Source organism: Carassius auratus, chromosome 19 (genome assembly GCF_003368295.1).
Source record: "Carassius auratus strain Wakin chromosome 19, ASM336829v1, whole genome shotgun sequence".
Classification (NCBI taxonomy): Eukaryota; Metazoa; Chordata; class Actinopteri; order Cypriniformes; family Cyprinidae; genus Carassius; species Carassius auratus.
Genome location: NC_039261.1, coordinates 23,217,123 through 23,238,211, shown reverse-complemented (window position 1 = coordinate 23,238,211; position 21,089 = coordinate 23,217,123). Strand labels below are relative to the sequence as shown.

Here is a 21,089-nt window from a genome sequence, read left to right as displayed (position 1 = left end):
CAAAACCGATCGTGCATGGGCCGGATATTTGAAACGGACTGAGGATAGACCATCTGGGGAAATCTGTGAACTCTTATGCTCACGCGAAAAAGACGCTGAAAAAGACCCTCTCCTGAGCAACATCTCCTCCGCTCCCCTTTGTCAAATTCTTAAAGCTTTTTTCCCATCTATTTGGCATTTCTAATCAAACATGAGGTATATGCAGAAGCGTATCTCTCTCACTCTTTTCCCCTCATCCAACGCATAGAAAAAAAACAAATCATAACTAAATAAAAATAAACAGTTGCAACAAGAGTTATACTTAAAATTAGCCCATAACTATACATCAACTAAGTGTGAGAGACATGGTTTGGAAACTTGTCATCTCTCAAAAGCAATGGACAGTTTGTTTGAAAAGGTGCCCACAAAAACAACAGTCAGTTTTAGTAGCTAGTTTTGTTTTGTTTTTTGTTTTTTCCTGAAGCTACCCCACATTTCCCCAGTTTGGTTTTAAGAAGATTAAAAGGCGGCCGAATCGATAAAATAAAATGCTATAAATATACATAAATAAGCCAATAAATAAGATGAAGAGTTAGAAACATATAAATCATCGATACACCCTCCCCTCACACAATAAATACAAATTTTCGAGGGAAAAAAAAATCAAAGAGAGACAGTTTAAAGCTTTTGGTCTAAAATCAAGTCATCATCATCATCAACATTTCATAAGGACTATTTTTTATCACAGCCTTTTTTTTTTTTTTTTTTTTTTACATTAGCAATAGTAAGCAGTTGAACATAGATTTTTTTTCCTACAAAATCTATCAAAGCACTAACAGGTACATTCCCTCTAGAAGTGTAACATCAACTGGATTTCCAGTTTCTTTGAACCCCCATCCCGTCCCACCCCGTCCCACCCACCTCTACATTTCTCCTTTGTCTGCATTTTTGTATGCGTCTAAGATCACATAGTCAAAAACAGTTTTGCCGACACGCCGGGCAAAGGTTACGTTGGCCTAGCGGTCGTGTTTCGGTTTGGTTTCCATGCTGGAGATGAGCTTCCACATTCACACAAGTCTCACACATGTCTCCCTATCTCTCCTCGGAGAGACCTAGCACCAATATGGTCTTTCTCCACGTGTTGTGCATTGGTTAGGTTGCTATTTGGTGTCAAAAAAAGAAAAGTTTTCGCTTTTGGTATGTCTTCAGTTTTGGCTTATCGTTTCACAACATTCGCAATCGAAGCAAAACTTGGAAGCTACATGTTCACAGTATTGTTGCAAACCGCCTGATGAGGGAGCCCCCTCCCCGGCACGATCAATTCAAGATGACCAAACACACGAAATATGAAAATAGGCAATGCGTCATTATCCCCATTATCCCAAAAATATAAAGCAATGAGACGAATCATACAGCATAAACAGACAGGCCGAGAGGAAAAAGCAATAAAACAAAATATATATGTATTTATATATATATATTCTGAAGCTCAGTTCGATGAGGTTAATAAATATTCTCCCGTCCAGGAAGGAGAGTGAAAGCATCGACTTAACGGAAAGAAGGAGGGAGGAGGAGGTGAAGGAATGATCTTCTGAGAGTCTTTCTACTCTAAACACCTCCTCCTCGTGCACCTCCTGTGGTCCACTCCTAGTATTTGGTTTCATTCCTTTGAGCAAAGTTCAGTTTTAGTCCATTGGTTTTGGTTTGGTTTTATTTTTGGTTTAATCCGTGAGTTGAAAAGAAAAAAACGGCGACATCACGTCTCCCCTCAGTATCTCGGTTGTTGGATGTCCCCCTGCGAGTTTCCTTTGGTCGCTGCTCCTCTTGCTTTTCTTTGTTTGACCCATGTTTCTGTCCGAGGCACAGGAGAGGGGTCCAGAGAGGATGGAGGGCAGGGGTTTGGCGGCTCGGGGGGGATTAGTTTTTAAATTTCTCCTTGTGTATGTTGTGTTTTTGTGTTTTGTTTTTTTTGACATGTCTGAGGTCTTGTCATCTGAGCACTTTTCAGCTGACGCAAAAGGCCAGACTTGGTATCCAAGAAAAGTGAGTCGAAGTTTGAGGCATGGATGATGGAAAGGGAATCGGGGATGTGTTGTCACAGTAATGTGTGTAATACTGTCGAAAGTGGAGAAAAATCCCTCTAAATACGTTTGCCGTTGTGTGTTTCATTGTAAGTAAGACAGGAAGAAATGCTGAAAATGTCATGGGATCAAACGGAACAAAAAGAATGAGAAAAACTAAATACTTGGTAGCAGAGGTAGATTGAGAAATACATTTACAAAGAGTTAAAAAAAAGTTGAAATTATTCAGGGTGCATGGAAAATGGTATTTGGTAGAGTTAATCTGATCCTGGACAAGTCAGGTTTCAAAGTCTTAGGTAAAGCTTTTCTCTCCGATTTTTTGGTTTTGGTTTTTGGTATTGGCATTTTTTTGTCTTTTTAAGTCTTTCTATTCTTCCTCCACGTGTTTATTTTTTGGTTTCTCTTCTCTACCATCCAGTGACACTTGTCAGATGTCCTTCCTTTGTCCCATTCGTTGCCACCCGTTTTCCTTTTTGTTTCTTCGCAAAGTTTTTTGGCTCTCAACCCTGCCCTCAAATTAAACTGTTCATGTAAGTTTGTCTTTTTCCACTTGGAAAGGAATAAATGTACATTCTCAAAGTAGCTCCGTTGAAGCCACCTCTCAATTTTTTGGTTTAATCAGTCCCCCGTAATCCTGTTCTCTCCTTATCCCCGTTCTCTTCTGCTCATTTCTCTGTATTTTTGGCATTAAAAGATGTAATGAGAGAAAGAGAGAGCACAAGAGAGAAATGGAGGGAGGGAGAGATGGCTTTGGTTGAAAAGGCGAGTCTTGTCTATCTTCTTTCTTCTGCCCCTCTGACTCCCCTCAGGTGCAGCAGGTTGGTGTGGGCGTCACTCAGCCATGGCTCCGCCCAGAGGGGGCGGTGAGGCATCGCCTAATGAGCAGAAGGAGGCGGGGCTTGAGCAGGGGGAGATGGAGCAGGAGTCTGGGCTTGTGCCGCTGGCTCCAGGAGGCGGAGAAGCCCTGGGGGTGCCCAGCAGACCCATGCCTGCACTCCTGGCCAGGGGCAGTAAAGTGGGGCGGTTTAAGAAGAGGGACTGGCGAAGTCCAGCTCCTGGACCTCCAGCTCCACCCAGGAACATTTGGCCGCTGCCCTCAAGAGCGGAAATGGGCATCTGGCCACCACTGGCAGCTAGGGCTGTGAAACAGATGAGAGGGCATATAAAACACATACACTCTCACCAAAACCTTACAATAGCTGTTTGATGCCCCTTTTCCACCAAAAGGGTGCTGGTGTAGTTTTTCTACTAATTGAGAGTTGAAAAAATTCTTGAGTATTATTCGTTTTTAGAATGTATTTGAAAATTAATAAAATTCAGTGCCTTTATGCCATCATGCCATCTTTCGAGTGAAGGGCAGAAATTTTATTCTAAAAATATATGCACAACATTTTAAAAGATTTCTTAAAAAGATTTCTTTTTTTTTGCTCACCAAGGCGGCATTTACTTGATCAAAAATACAGTAAAAACAGTAATATTTCAAATTCAAATAGCTGTTTTCTATTTTAATATATGTTAAAATATGATAAATAAAAGCTGAATTTTCAGCATCATCACTCAAGTCTTTAGTGTCACATGATCCTTCAGAAATCATTCTAATATGCTGATTTGCTTCTCAAGAAACATTGCATGTTATTATCAATGTTGAAAACAATTGCTGCTTAATATTTTTGAGAAAAACTAGTTCATCAGGATTACTTGATGATTAAAAATGTTTTGTTTAAATAATAGTCTTTTGTAACATTATAAACGTCTTTACTGTCACTTTTGATCCAGTTAATGCATCCTTACTGAATAAAACCATTGTTTCGGTATATTGTTTTTGAAGAAAAATGAATACTTAATAGTTTTCAGTAATATAATTCACATATATCAATTCACATATATGATTTTTATAAATCAAATGTAATCATTTTATCAACTTTTTTCAAACTTGGTATAATTTTTTTTAAATATATAAAAACACAGTATTCGTAGATCTCAGTTACCAAGATTTTTATAAACGTACAGAACGGTTCTAGATTGTGCGTCGGCTCCAGCACTGTGTTGGTGACAAAGGGTTTTAAGTGGTTAGAAAGAAAGTTCAATGATGAGTTCAGTAAGGGACTAGAAATGGCAGGTGCTTATGAAAAAGACAAACAAGGTACACAAACACAGTTCTTCTCACTCACGCACACATACATGCACGCAGACACACACATCAGCAGTGAGGATGGAGATGTGATGGATATGCAGTGGGAGTACAGCGGAAGGCTCTTGGATGATGAATGATGGGAAGGTTTCCCTCATGCTATTCTAACTGATCTCTAAATATCTTCCCCTGCTCTGTGTATTTCTATCAAAACACTTTCATGCAACCATCTTTTTCTCCAAGCCTTTTTGTTTTTCTCTCGTCCTCATCACTTTGACAAACCTTGCATTGTGGCCAGAGGGTTGCTGCTGATGAAGGCCTGGTTCATTCCTGTGCTTACGCCCATCATTGTGTTCCTGTAACGTGTGTGGTGTCATTTACACATGCCCACAAACACACACCATTCATACATGCAGAGAGAAGCAAGTATTTTTAGTGACATTTCAAGAGCAACCGTGTTCATCGTGGAGTTTGTGTTCATTTCACATGCTGGAGCCAGACAAAGAAAGAAACACAAGAGCAAGAAATCCAGCATGCGGTTAGGCTTCAAATTGACAGCTTTGGCACACATATGAGAATAGAGATAGCATAGCGAAAACAAGTATGATAAGTCTACAGCAGAGCTTTTATTATTTCAGTTCAGAACGCTTAGTCATATTGAAAGCTGCTGACAGAAATACACTCTGTTGCAATCACAGGCTTCCTGATCTCAGCATTCTGCTAAATACTGAACACTGGACGCCAGATATAAGAAGCATCATAAATAATAATAAATGAACATTCACAATATTTTATGATTCAGATACAATTACTTGATTTAAACAAACTAAACAAAGATTTTTTTGGTACTGTGTATTATTATTATTATTAAACATATTTGTAAAAATTCTGTTCTTACATTATTAACATTATGTAGCACTATATTTTTTATATTTGTGCACATTTCCAAATGTGATTTCAAAGTTAAAGTATAATAAATAAGAAAAATTAACATTCATAATATTGTATCACTCAATATGTTACATGTAAACAAATATTGTTCGGGCTAATTGATTAATAATAATAATATAATTTAAATTATTGTTATTATTATTGTTGTTGTTATTGTCTTTTTTACTGTTATTAATAATTATATATGGAGCAGTCCTGGTCTAAGATCATTTACGTTTTGTACAGTATCGGATACAGAATTGGTACAAATATTTTTCCAAATGTCAAACTATAATAAACAAGAATATATTAATATTCATTATATATCACGCAATATAATACTTTCTTAGCTGATTAAAACAACCTAAACAAATAATTGATAAAATTATTATTATTATTATTATTTATTTAACCGTCTTGTTCTAAAATCATTTACATTATTTATAACATTGGATTCTGAATTTCTTCAAATGTCTAAGTATAATAAACATGAATAGAAAACTTTCTTAGTGGACTAAAACTACCAAAATAAATAGTTTAAATATATAATAATTAATCCATTATAATCATCTTCATTATTAATATTCATATTATCATAATAACACACTTATAATAATTTATAGTAACGTATTATTTACTATTACTAATGCTTATTATTTAATATTATTATTGTTTCATCATTACTGTAAATAGAGCATCAAAAGAGCATTTCTCACCCTGTGTTGAGGCCAGGGCTGCTGAGACTGCGCGGAGTCGGGCTGACTGTGCTCAGAGGGGGCGGAGTCATGGAGGAAGGGGCGGAGCTCATCGCTGCATGTCCACTGGGGTTAAGAGGGCAGGCCACAGAAGGTGTGGGACTGACGGCTAGATTCAAGAGAAAGGATTCAGAGTCAGTACTTATAACCGCAGACCTGAAGTGTAGATTATCTGCTCTTCTTACCTGTTGTGCTGAGACTGGTAGCGGCTTGAGCCAGTCCCTGACTGGACATCTACAGGAAAAACCAATGAGACTCTAATTAACAAACGTACATCTCCTCATGACGGTGTTTAATATTTTCCTTTAATTCAAAATGGTCCAATTATATCATTTTCTGGTGGAACACTGTTCAAACACGTCATGAACAGACATGTCTCCTCGGTACGGCATTTTGCACCTATTCTCAGCATGCACCATGCAAACAACATTTGAACGCAGCCGTCTGCTGAAACGGCTTGGGGCCGGATCGGGGGATAAAGCGGTGAGTGTGTGTACCATGTGCGGGCTGTAGCAGGGCGGTTTGTGCGTTTGCGCCGGAGGATGATTGGGCAGAGGAGGGGTGGCGCTGCTGGGGTTTATGCGCTTCTCTTTCTGCCGCCGGTTGCAGAACCAGACTCGGATGACCTCTTTCTCCATGTTGAGCTGCCCGGCCATCAGCAGGATTTCTTCAGAGGTAGGCTTCTGGTTCTGGGGTGAGACGAGGTGCATGAGTACACAAGATATGACAAAAACACTTGGACAAAGGCCAGGTTTCAGCACCAGACTATTTCATGTTGATGCATGAAATGCATTACATAAATCAAAGAAGCAGTTGACCATAATGCTTTCAAGTGTATTGGCTGTTTGCCTTGACTTGATCTTGGTTTCCTCGGAAAAACACATCAGTCTTCACCAGGACAGGTGTGGTGTTTACCAGAACAGAAGTGTGATGTAGTGCTTTAGTGATGCATGTGCAGACATACAACTTGGGGATGAGTGTTTGTGTTGTGTGGTATCATGCACTGAAATGATCTTGAAAGGGGTGTAGTTTGGGTTTCAGATTCACCAACTCTTAATGCTACTTGGTGTTCTTGTGTAAAGCAATAAACATTATTTTATTTTATTTTAAATATTTATTTGTTTCTTCAATCCAAATCCATATTATTAAATAGAAGAACATTTTATTTTATTTATTCAAAGCAACTCACAAATAAAGATTGGAAGCATAATTATGTATAATTTGGTATATATATTTGTAATATTGTTTTATTTAATTGTTAAATTAACTTATCATAGCATATCATCAAAAATTATGATTATGATTAAAATGTATTATTTATTATATTTTGGAATAATATTTAATTTTTTATATTATATATTGTTATATTTTGGTATTATATTTGATCTTGTTTTATTATTATTTGATTTGATCCAAATAGACCTTAAAATTAACAGTTTAATAAGATAAGTATTTAATAAGATGCAATAAACATGATCATCTTTATTATTCTATTATATATGATTGTATTTTGTAATTATTTCATAATTTATTAATAAAAATAGTATGCTCTTTTTTATTTGTTCTTTTCCTTAGTTGGGCCACTATCAAATTACTACACTTTTCCAAAGAGAGCCTTCTTTCACAGTGTAGTAAACTGATATTTTCGGTCTAATGCATATGATTTGATGTCTATAAACATGGTTAAGTAATACTTCTACAATCATGTCAGATGTATAAGGGGTTTAACGTGGTGACAATTCTTATACTGTATATTGCAATAAATTAGGTTGCGGCAGACTTCTGATCCAGAGAGAGAGAGAGAGAAAAAAAGGTATCAGCATTTTTAAAACCAATATATAATTTTTTTTAATCATGAGACAGCAAAATAAGATGTCATTTCTGAAGCTGAGCTGTGCTGTTCAGAATGACCCAAGTCATGTGAACAAGAAACAATTTCTGTGGAAAGGAAATTAAATCTTGCTACATGTGATGTGTGAGTCTAACCGAGATGAAGTTGCGCTCCAGGGCTATGCGGACGTTGGTCTCGATGCTGGTGCGTTTCTTTCGGCGGCGTCCAGGCAAGCCTTCGAAGCCCAGCAGAGGTGAGGACAGAGAACTGGGGCTCGGCAGCATGTTGTCTATCGCCATTGTTTCTGTTACACACACAGAAAAACACACCCATACTGTAAGCTGAATCACAGGGAATGCAGCTGCTGTTGTGAAACGGCAAAAGGAAACACACCTGCATCGCTCAGCCACTTCTCCAGCAAGGGTTTGAGCTTGCACATGTTCTTAAAGCTGAGGTTGAGAGCCTCGAAGCGTGAGATGGTGGTCTGACTGAAGTCATTGCCGTAGAGTTTACCCATGGCCATACCCACGTCCCCCTGCAGGAAGACATGCAGCAGGGTCGGCATTCGCTTGTTTTATTCATTCAGCCCTCTGCTTTACCTCCAGGACAGTTTACATTTCATTTACATAAAGAAAGTCGGATTCTACATAATGCATTACATTAATGTGTAAAATAAAAAGGTACTTAATAAATAAATAGATTTTATAAAAATAAAAAAAAAGTTATGTAAGCTAATGCCTCTCCTAATTATATACATATTCATACACACACACACACACAAAAACACACGCACACACACACACACAAAAAAGACGACAGCTGCATATTTAAAATATTTAATAACAATTTGAATGCATTAAAGCTGTATTAAAATGGCATTAAATAAATTAATATAAATACATTTATTATTTAGTGTGATTAAAATGCCTACCTTAATTATATTTTATAAATAATCGTATAAATAAATAAGTATTGTTCATTTGTGTTTATTAATTGCATGTCAAAAATAAGTGTCTTGAAAGAAAGTTTGAAACGGTGACAGAAAATATCAGAGATCACCACAAACACACACACACACACACACACACACACACCTGTGTGAAGCCTAGTTTAATTCTCCTCTGTTTGAAGGTTCTGGCGAACTGTTCGAGCTCCTCCAGATCGCTGGGCTCCTCGGCGTGAGGTGTCACCGTGGAAACAGAGCTCATGGGCGGGGCTGAGGAGGGGGCGGAGCTTACGATGCTCTCCACGCTCTTCTCCCTCTGCAATGACCACAGCCTGTCGTCAAGATGATGCTACAGCACAGATCGGGGAAACACACTACTTTCTCAAACACATGTGTAGTGTACGACAGACACGACTGGACACCATTCGATGCTTCATACCTGTGCTTGAAGGCTCAGTCTAGGTGGGGAGGTCAGGAGACTCCCTGGGCTCTGCTGAGGTAGTGGAATCAAATTCGATGTCGAAATCAAACCTGAAAGAGCATCAATGACAATTTCTCACTCGAGACGTCAGTGCACACAAATGGACAAATGATGGCCTAATGTGTGAACAGGTGTGTCTCACCTTGCTGCCCCTGCTGAGCCTGGGCTTGAGGAAGCAGGAACTGAGCAGGAGACTGTAGAGGATGCCCGGGCATCAGGACCAGCTGCTGTAACTGCAGAAACTGCTGAATGTCCTGCAGAGACAGACAGAAAGCCTTATGAGGATGAAATAAAGACAAAAGAAAGGGGGAATAAGAGAAAAGATCAAGTTATTCTACAAAGTCAAGTTTCAGAAACAACTGTATGTTACTTCAGTTTACTAAATATTTGAACTCTATGTAAGACTATATATTCAAAATGCATTTGCATAACATTAATGCATGAAGAGAGAATTTAACTGAATATACTCTGTGTGTGTGTGTGTGTATGTATGTATGTATGTATGTATATATATATATATATATATATATATATATATATATATATATATATATATATATATATATATATATATATATATATATATATATATGATAAAATAAGGTAAAAGCATTAATTCAAAATAACATTCAAATTGTGTTTAAAGTACATTTAAATAACAACATATCAGTATAATAATTTAATTATAAAAAAGAATTAAATGGTTAAATAAAATGCATAATAGAAATTACATTAAATACAGTTAAATAACAAAATAATATAAGAATTTAATTTATATTAATGTTTTTGTATTAGGATTTTTTCCAAATATATATCTATTAAATATTTAGATACAATAACAATGCAAGGCTTTCATTGTAAACGTTATTTATTTATTTATTAATACATTTAATAGCATAATATCATTAAATAAATAATATAATAAAAATAACAATATAATTATTTAAATTATATTAAAATAATCTTGTTTTGCAAATAAAAAATATTTTTAATATAAATGAAAAACATTTATTCCAAATGATACTTAAATTGTATTAAATACATTTAAATAACAAAATAATAATTTTATATTTAAATTAAACTAAACAAAATTCACTTATTTTCAAATAAGTTTAAAGGATCTTTTCAAATGTAAAAAAGTTTTATTAACTTATATATTTATTAAATATTTAAATGGCAAGATTTCCAATGTAAACATGTTTCTTATTTATTTATTTACAAACTAATGGACAAACTGCATTTTCTTATATTCTGTTCATAACTGGCTGCATGCTACAGATGCTGATGAAGAAGTTTATTTAACTGGGAATGTTCTTGCAACTGGAGTACAGGAAAATCTTTCCTGCGTTTTCCTGAAAAGCTACAAGCGCAGCGCTGAAGGTACCTGGGCAGTGAGCTGGTAAGGCTGTGACAGAAGTGGAGGCGGAGCTTGCTCAGGTTTGGCTTGAGACTGGGCTTGTGCTGCTGCCTGATTGGCCTGCTGCTGCTGCGTCTGCTGCTGCTGATTGGCTGCCGCGGCTGCGTGGGCGGCATGCGCGGCGTTCGACTGCTGCACGGCTGCGGCTAACAGCTGCGCTTGAGCCTGCTGCAACAACAGCTGCTGCTGCGCAGGGAGAAGAGCGGCCAGCTGAAGACAGGAGCGAGGGATGAAGAGAAAGATGGAGAAAAGAACAGCGTGATCAAGCAGAAGAGCACTTTCTCTTAAGCAAGCAGGGCCTTAGATGGCATCCAGAGCAAAGGCATTTAGTTGCATTTAGTTAATATAAGCATAGAACAAAGAGAGAGAGTGAAAGAGAGCAAGAGAGAGAGAGCAATCCATTCATCTATTTACATTTATGCATTTGGCAGACGCGTTTATATCTAACAGTGTATTCAGTGTATCATTTTTACAATGTGTTCATGATTTATTTACAGTTGCCGCTGCATGTTGCACTAGAAAAATCAAAGTCGTGTATAAAATGTGTCATTTGTAAAATAAAAATCTATAGCTGAAATGTTTAATGCCACATTAACAATCAAGATGGAACATTTTAATCGGGTCATTTAGTTAATTTTTTAACTAAGAAATTTATCATTTATTATATTTAATTTGGAAAAAGGAGCACAAAATCTGGGCTGTGCTGAGACTGGCCACTCGACGAGTGAAAATTAAATAAATAAAATGTTAATTTCTGCTTAGTGCTGTTTTGCTTTCCCTCAAAAATGTCAAATATTTAGTTTTTTAAATCTCCACTAGCCTCATCAGGCAGACCTGTGTGTGTGTGTGTGTGTGTGAGCTCATACCCCTGCAAGCTGACTGCCGGCCAGCATGAGTTGTGTGTGTGGCAGAGCCGGCTGAGCTGGAGGAGCGTGAACACTGGTCATCTCAGCAGTCTCCTCGGCTTTCACCTATCAAACACATTCAGAAATATCAATCTGTGCATATGGATATAATAAACACTCACATAATATAACACTCTTCACACACACTCACACAGAAAATCACATAAACTGCAACAATATAAAACACACAAAAATGCATCTAGCAATATAAAATTAATATTAATTATTTTAATGCTATTTATTTATCATATGCAGTTTCTGTAAAAGTATTTTAATTTAATGATGAAAAATCCATTAAAAATGCACACTTAATACTAAGACTAAAAGCAGCATTATTCATTTTGATTCCCTTATCACTATCAAATGAACAATTGTTACTGGAACAGCTGGTTTGTAACTGATATGCAAATTCCTGATACTAAATGCCAACGACCGATTGTACCAACAACCACTTCATGTCTTTTCCTGACAAAGACAAAACCACACACAGAGTCCATTTCCATGTGTAAACACACACACACACACACACTTCCAGTTATTCATCTGATTACTCACCGATTCAAGAGAAGACAATTAGTTCAAATCATTTAATCGTAAATATCAATCCAGAATCTCTCTGCTAACTACAACTGTCTCTTTTTACCTCACTTCTGATCGATCCATCTCCTTATAAACATTGTTCACGCGTCAACCCTCTCTCCCTCCCTCTCTCTCTCTCTTGTATCTTGTCTGGCATCTTGTAAGGAATGCAGCTCAAAATTACGGAAGGAATCTCATTTGCATATTACAACTTTAACGGAGAATTACCTGAGGCTATCCATGTCAGCAAAAATGGATGTTACTTAATAATAAGACATTAACACACACACACACCTTTGTGTTGCTGGGTGCAGGAGACAGGCAGAAAGGACTTGTTTTCATCGGCTGGGTCTGAATGAGACGGGAAAAATTGATTAATCTCACTGGACTCAACTGGATAACTTTAGGTGGAAAAAAACAATCTAAAACAGAACATATCAAAATGTTTTGCTTGAAAAGTAACTGTTTGTTGATTTAGATCTCAGGTTCTCAGTCAAATACACTTAACAATAAAGGTTTTTGCAACAGTGCCATAACATAACCATTTTAGGTTCTTCACAGAACATTTAAGTCAACCGTTTTTTTTTTTTTATTAGTGTGACATTTTTTTTTATATTCTAAAGAACTTCCACTATAAATAAGCTTTTGAAGAATGGAAAGATTCCATGGATGTTAAAGATTCTATATGGAACCATCAAGACTCCAAAGGTCCCAAAAGTGTGTTTTTGCAGTGATGCAATAGAAGCAGCATTACTGGATCCTCAAAGAACCTTTCAGTGATCAGTTCTTAAAAGCACTGCTATTTTCTTGTTCTGAATATTGATCTAAAGAAACTTTTCCACTATAAAATAACTTTTTTTGCAATGGAAAGATTCTATGGATGTTAAGGTTTCTACATGGAACCATCATTGAAAACAAAACCTAACACACGATCAACACACTGCTCAATATTCATTCACTGTGTAATTCTCACACTTTTATTGCATCTATCAATACTGTTAAGGCAGTAAGCAACAGACTTCAGACTTCAAAGAGGGAAAATGAAGATGTTCGCCACGGGACTGTCCCTGCGTTCACCTGGGATGACATTTGCAAATGACGAATGCTGCGTGTTGATATTAAAAGAAAGGTTTGATCCGTTGGTTAATGATACTGATTCTATGAACATACATATATGGTTTTTAGCATCTTTTGCCACACAAGCTAAATATATGTATTTAGATTTTCCTTGAAATCAAGTCTTTGACGACCCAGATCAAGACAGTTAGGTTCCTCCAGAGAACCGATTATGAACGTCTTTCATTTTTGTGTTAAAACACATTAATTGACATCTAACCACAAATAAAAAACATGGACTAAAAGATGTTCACACACCTGATCGCTGGCTTCTGGACTGTTCCTCTCAGAGTCTGTAGAAACACACACACACACACACAGACATGAAGGACACATCAGGTCAGAATAGTGCCTCAGGCTTCGGCCCTCACATCAACAAAAGCGTGGTCTGGTTAGCCAGAGGCATTGCATTATTGGAATACCATGGAGCGTTTAACCTGGCTTTTACTGTATGCTGCTGTGTGTGTGTGTGTGTCAGACTGGGGCCACGGCTGACTAAAGTGTTCTGCGTGTGATTCAGACCAAGTGGAAAATGTGAGAATTATGCCAAAAGAAAATCTCATAACACTTACACACACACACACACACCTAGGAACAATTATGATAAAACACGCTTACACATGCAGTGTTTCAAAATCATCACACAAACCTCTACATCTTTATGATTTCACATACAGTACTAATAGCAATAATTAAACAGATTTTATAGACAACAGAACACATTTCTACTACATCTGAAAGCGTTCAGGCTCACACAGGCCTTCAGTAAGCACTGGTAATTTTGATTTGTACCTGTACTGTCCACTGGAAGCTCAGTCCCCATCTTGTCCTCGATGGCTTTAGACATCCTGATATCTACTGAAACAGAGAGAGAGAGGCATTAGCTTTGAAAAGCTTTTCTGTCAATCTACGCATGAGAAGACATGGTTTCAAACATTAACATGTCTACTGTAGATTTTGAAACTTCTTAACTTAATTAATTTCATGACACATTTGCATAAAATTGTAAGATTGCATAAAATAAAAACAACGTTGTTTTTGTTACCTGAATTACACTTTTAGACATGCTGAAGAATAAAAAAAAGCAATTTGTGAAATATCTATTTAACTATTTATGAGTAAAACTACTTTACTAAAGCAAAACAATTTGATAAAACAATATGAATTCATATTAACTTTAAGGAATCTAGAATGACAGAAGAATTAAGATTTAGCTAGTTTTGTCAAATACATTTTTACAAATACTGTCACCTTATTTTAAAATCCCCAAATACTACTTTTCATATTTTCATCATCTATAGAATTTATACAACAACAAAAATGCTTTTTAATCTAATTAAGCATAGCTAAATATCATACAATGCATTCAAAAAATCTGACAGATTATTTAAATGACCTTTAACTAAAAACAATATTGTATCATTATAAAATACAATAATATAACATAATAAAAGAATAATAATATATAAAATACATTTAAAATCACAGTATTAATAACAACCTCATCCAAACCAAAACCTCTAATTATCACCCTAGCATCAAAAGTCAATTTCCATCAGCACAAAATTCAGCGACTGCTCTATCTGTCTTTCCTTTGTCCTTTCCTTTTCTATTTCATTCTGTTTTGGTGCTGTTTGACACTCTCTTCATCCTAATACAGCACCTGCGCCTCCCAGAGAGCAGCAGGGATGCAGGGGCATGTCCCATCCTGCACGCCATCATTCATACAGATACACACTCACGTACACACACACACAAACACTAACACACCCACAATAGCTGTTAATGCGGACAGGAGAGGATCTCATCCCCCGAGAGCACGTGTTGCACTTCGCAGGAGGATAACAGCTTCTCTCTTTCTTACTCACGGTGAAATTGATGGCCACCTCAGACCATCTACACGGCCATTTCCAAGATCAAATTGATTTCCCTGTCCAGTTTACTTCATGTTTACTAAGTTCATATTACAAGGCTGGAACGTGTATGATGAATATCTGATCTGTCATAAAGATGATTTGTACAGAAACAATCATTAGCGAAAAGGAAGGAACGCAAAATTAAAATAAGAGCATTTTAGAAGATGCATGCAAACAGAAAAGTTAACAGGCATTCACGTAAACAAGAAAAGTTATTAAACAAACATTAATAAATGTAACTAAAAATTTTATTTATATGCACTGAAAAAATATAGGTGGGGAACCAGATTTTACTGAGAAATCGCTAGTAAATTTTACAGATAAAAACAAATGACATGTAAAATTGAAATAAATGTCAAATTTTGAAATGTATTTTTTCTCTAATTAAAGAAACTCTAATGATGTTTTATTTAAAAATAATAAGAGTTTAAAAAAAAATTTTTACAGCATGGTAATAATCAGTGCGATAAAATAAAATCAAAACTCCACTTTCAGCAACTTAAGTCTCGAGTAAATTATGTAACTACATTCTAAAAAATATTTTTTGAAGTAAATCTTCGCGAAATTTACTTTGAGCGAAAGCGCTTTCTACACACATTTTTTTAGTCAGCATATTATTCAACATTTCAATTAGACAAAAAAAACCCTCACTACTTAAAACATTTCATCCAATGCCTGAAATTGATCTTAAATGCATGAATGTTTCAAAATGATCAAGAACAGTCATTCTCAAGCCAAAACAATCACTGACACACATGCACACAAAGCATCATTTTGAACCTGATATTCAAGTAATATTAGAAAAGGCTATTTTAGTGATGCATTATGAGGTTGTGTGTTTGTGACTCACCGGAATGTTTTTTGCTCAACTCTCTCTGTCCTCCGATCACTCGATGAGAACACCTCCTTCACTCTATATGCCACTACACCGGCCGTGGGCGCTTTTTTCTTTTTTTCTTTTTGGTGGTTCACAATTTTCACTTGCTTTAGTCATAGAAGGCAGACTCAAATTAAAGCCACTTTCCACCCGAGGCAAACGAAACCTCCATCCTCCGCCGCCACCTCATTCGAGTGTGTTACTAAATCAGGATCAATTACTCACTGATATCGATAGTCAAATGAGTGGAAATTAAAGAAAAGTTTGATCACCTGCTTCCAGACAATCACACCGGTGAGGTGAACCAGAGATATAAATCACACTCAAGCCGGTGTTCATGATGCGAGGTGAATCTGACGTGCTGGTTGCAGAAAAGTGTGAGGTACTTCCTTCATCTGAGCATCAGACTCGAGACCCTCCTGTCTTGAAAAGAAAGCTTCCAGGAACTCTTTTGAGACCCACAAAGCGTTTCTTGTTCTGAGTTTCTTTAGAAAACTATTGATGATCTGCTGCACGAATGCAAAACTCTGATCTGAAGAACCATAAACAACTTTTTTATGATCGCTAATCAACCATAAACATAAAGAAACCTTCATACAGTAGCTAAAGTGTGGTTGATAATGATACATGTTAATTTAATGGATTTCCTTAATTAAAATAAACTAAAATTTTAATTACATAATGCAATATGTTTCAGGATTAAAGGAAATGTCCACAAACCTAATGTGTAATGTCCTGATGTTTGTCTTCTAGTCTGGGTTGTGTGTTACTTTGAGAAATATTAAAGTGTGTTTGGTTTTCATAACTTCATAACCATAAACTATTAACATTTGTAAGGTGAGTTACAGTATATTTCGTCTAATCATGAAATCAGTCTTCATATTTTAGTCCATATAAGCCAATTACAGCCAGCTTATTGCTTATAGTCTGAATATTATATTGAATAAAAATGTTTAAAAAATATAATATTATTTAACATGTTGATGGTCCAAATATTTTAAGTATTTTATTTCCAGTAGCCTATGTGACGTATATAAAGAATTATTTTCCTTTCAAATATTTTTGCACACTATTTGTTTCCTGCTGTGTTGAATAAAAGGTATTTTACACGCTAGCTGTATGTTCGTCGAAAGCCTGTGGTTTATTTTAGTAACGACTGACCTTTTTATTCGAAGGACATAACAAACATGACTAATTAACCAAAAACCTCAGGAAGCCAAACTGGAAATATCATTCCGATGACACAGCTATGAAATATAAAATAGTGTGAAAAACGTGAAGGTTCACATGCAGTGGATTCTGTCAGTATTACCCACAAGCCTCTGTGCTGTGTGAGTCAGAGTAGTGTCACCCCATTTCCTGTTTAAACGTGTGGCCTTCCACTCACTCTCATCTCACACACACACACACACACACACACCTCGAACGACAGAGTGAGAGATTTTCTTGGAAAAACTCATCTTCGCGTCACATCTTCATAAAGGCATAAAACTGACCGAGGGAAACTAATTTACAAATCATGTGCTTAAATTAAATAATTTTTTTCAAATGTATTTTTCAAATGCAAATTTTTAATTCATTGATAAAACTGATATGTATACCTAAAAAAACACTAAGTCGTGTACTACACATAATATAAATATATACATAATATACATTTGTAATGAAAATTTGATTATGAATATGAAATTACCTTAATTAGTTAAATACAATTTTATTCCATTTAGATTTCAATTGTAGCTTAGCGGTTATTTAAACTATAATTACATTTTTAACTTTAATAAATTAAGAGGCATGTGATTTCATTTTAGAAGGGTTGTTACCATCAAATAATGAATAACAAAAAAAAGTTAATAAGTTAGTAAATTTAGTTAATGATAGAATATGTATTATTAGAGATAATAAGATGTATGTTTTGCCTATGGTTATATGTAGGTGCATGTACTGTTGTGGGAAAACAATATTGGAATAAATAACCAAATCAGCCTGATTGGAGTAAAGCACAACTTATTCACAACAATAAATCCTTACGTGGACATCTTTAAAACAGCTCTTCACTTCTCCTCTTCAAATCTACAAGCTCAACTTTCCTAACAATATCTGGCTCCATGTAATATTGGCTTTTAATCTAATATAACTGAAACACCTGGAGCTTTTCTAGTTATAGAGTGACCTTAAGTATATAACAGCTGCTGTATAAACAATAAGTACTCAATTTTACTTAGTGCCTCATCTCTCAAATATCCTTGTATATTAAAAAGTAATGGGAGTATGTACAGAATGTTTGCATTAAACCAGGCCTCTACATACATTACACTTCATACACACACACACACACACACACACACACACACTGATATTCTCCTCCAGAGGTTTGCCCCCTGACATTTCATTACTTTCGGCCTCAGTCCAGTTAGTTTTGATGTCCTCTCATTAGCAGAGTCTGTTAGCGAAGGTGAAGCTAATTAACCCTTGCACCCCAACCCCCACCCCCACCTCGAGAGATCATTAGAGGGAAGATAGAGCGAGATAAAGACACTGACTTACCTGGAATTCAGACATTTCACCATAGCCGCCATTTCATAAATAAACCACAGCCTTCTGTCTGCGTCTGTCTGTCCGGGGTTTATCAGTGAGCAATAAATACTTCAGTCCAGCTCACAGCGGCCTAACAAGCTGACCAATCCTTGCTCTCAATGATCAATTTATGCAAATTACAGAATTAATATTCATACTATTATTTGAATATATGATTCCATACCCAACACAACGTTACGGACTCAAACTTCTAGCTTGAAAAGTGTTAGGTCGTCCTAGTTCAACTACATTTAATTGTCACATGAAAGAATGAATGAGATATGGGTTCATACAGTCACTCTCTCCTCACTTCCCTCCCACATTTTCTCTCCACCCACAAACACCGCTGTATTTCACCCCTACACTTCCTCTGACATCTCTGAACACGGGTACGGGTGAACGCTCACACAAAAGAGGAAAAAGTTATGATCTAGAGACACATATCAGGTAAAAAGGTGGTTATTCTGTGTTGTTTTGTTGTGGGGAGCTATCAAGACAGGTTTGAAGTGGTGGAGTTCAATGTTGAGAAAGAAGGAGGCAGAAAGAGAGAGAGAGGGAGAAAGCTCTTAAATCAGCATGAGAAAGTGCTGGGGTGGCTGGAAAGTGCTCATCACAAGAACGAAAAACAAGTATATCTCATTTTAGTTCTTCACACGCCTCTCTTTTCCATTGCTTGGTGTCAATACGCTAAAATTACCACATCTGCCGAGCGAAAATGAAACTGAAGTAGCGCAAATGAACCGCGAGAGGGCAGCAGTGTCTTTAATAACCAGACATGAAACCTTGCTTCACAGGCGGCTTAATAAAATCGATTTCTGGTGATTTTTTAAAAACTTAAACGTTTTGTCCGGTTCATTTTACATATTTAAATATTATGGCTTTGATTAACAAAGCTGCATTTTAGGTGTATATAGGTTTTAGCTTAAAAGGAAGACCAATAATAAACCAGCACGGGAGACTTAACCGATCGAACCGACGTTTTCCTGATATTACCACCTTTCAACTTTTCTCCTCACGGTAATTTTACATGTGCTTCATTTCAATGTATATAGGTTCTATTTAGAAATTATTACTAAACTAAATCACTCGCTATACGGGCAATATCACAATAAGTCGTTTCTGCTTCAACTTCTTCCTCTGGTTTTTAATTTAACGTTTCTTTTTTTGTAGGTCTGGTTGAGGTTTTTTATATTTGGAAAGCCATTTTGTTCAGAGTTAATTATGTTGGTGTCGAGTTCTGGGACTTAAAAGAGAGACAATTATATTATTAAGAGTTTTTAACCATGGCGCCATTTAAACGTTAACAGACATTATTCCCAGAATAACGGTCGCCATATGAAAACGAGGCTAATTTTAACAATACTATTTTTTTTCCCTGTCATCGGGAAATATTATAATATATATATATATATATATATATATATATATATATATATATATATATATATATATATTACTTTCAATGTTTAATCAGGTAAATAATTAAATAGCCTGGATGTCTACTCTTCACAACCATGTTTTCAGTCGCGAAATATTGTCTCTTAATTGTCCAAGTTAGTTTAATATTTCTAGTTCTTTTAATATTATTGCCCGTGTTTCTGAGTCAAAATATTGCTTGTACATACTACAAATGTTACTAATAATACAAAAAATGTTAGCAGTAATGCAACTAAGTGTTTAAAACCTTGAGTTTTGTGTCACACTAACGATTTAACCGTGCAATATCCAAGCTATACAAGCATCATTCACCTGCTTGCATTTGTTTTGAAAATGCACACACACACTTTCACCTCACAGACCCCTCACACACACTGATTTAGCCACAGGACAGTTGATGTGTCCTCTAGTTTAAAGCCTTCATAATGGATCTGTTTTGTGAATATGTGTGTGTGTAATGCTCAGGGTCACGGTCAGGGGTTTAGCAAGTTTTCGGGCCCCCTTTTATGTGCCCCCGAAGCTTCTCAGTAACGCCTGTCAGGGCCGTGACAGACGGCGCGTGGGTGTGTGTGTGTCCATGCGAGGGACTGAAAGAGGGATGCTGGGTGGCGTGTGGTAAGGTCAAGGGTCAGTCCTCTGCGCACCCTCCCTCATTCCCCCTCCCTCTGGTCTTGCCCCCCTTGACCTTTGGGGAGGCCAGTGAGGGGTACGTCTGCCTCCGAGGAACAGGAGGCGGTGTTTCTCGCAGGGACGGCTCTATAAATAATGGTGGGCCGCTGATCACAGACTAGTTGCGCTGCCCAATTAATTTTGAAGTAATTAGCTGCCAAACAACGGGGACACAAGCGCATGTATGGACATATATCTTTGTTTGAGTCTGATTTTAATGTGAAGGTAAAAGAAAAAGTTATAAAAAGGTTCAAAAAGAATACTTTCTTGTACCATAATTTTTGGTTTGATTCTATTGCCAAGATTTCTGATCTAACATATAAATTATACATCGTATAAATACTACACTACAACATTTAACACTAAAGACAGAAATATGTTCATGAAATGTTTTGTTTAAAATATTTGGTTTTGCTACACTAACATATTTTATGTCAAATATCCAAGCTACAAACCACCATC

General features: G+C 36.4%; 1 protein-coding gene across 1 annotated transcript in view; it reads right to left on the bottom strand.

Annotated features, from left to right (window-relative positions):
* Positions 1-2,891: 2,891 nt before the first annotated feature.
* Positions 2,892-21,089, bottom strand: part of LOC113120216 (POU domain, class 2, transcription factor 2-like) — a 42,906-nt gene continuing 24,708 nt past the window's right edge. Inside the window, exons 2-16 of the mRNA XM_026290150.1 lie at positions 13,944-14,009; positions 13,410-13,444; positions 12,330-12,386; positions 11,418-11,522; positions 10,519-10,761; positions 9,277-9,388; positions 9,093-9,184; positions 8,802-9,002; positions 8,101-8,242; positions 7,863-8,011; positions 6,374-6,565; positions 6,062-6,110; positions 5,838-5,985; positions 4,474-4,547; positions 2,892-3,199 (exon numbers count right to left, since the gene is read on the bottom strand). Coding sequence (XP_026145935.1) covers positions 2,892-3,199; positions 4,474-4,547; positions 5,838-5,985; positions 6,062-6,110; positions 6,374-6,565; positions 7,863-8,011; positions 8,101-8,242; positions 8,802-9,002; positions 9,093-9,184; positions 9,277-9,388; positions 10,519-10,761; positions 11,418-11,522; positions 12,330-12,386; positions 13,410-13,444; positions 13,944-14,009 — 1,973 coding nt within the window. The remainder of the gene's footprint in view (positions 3,200-4,473; positions 4,548-5,837; positions 5,986-6,061; positions 6,111-6,373; positions 6,566-7,862; positions 8,012-8,100; positions 8,243-8,801; positions 9,003-9,092; positions 9,185-9,276; positions 9,389-10,518; positions 10,762-11,417; positions 11,523-12,329; positions 12,387-13,409; positions 13,445-13,943; positions 14,010-21,089) is intronic.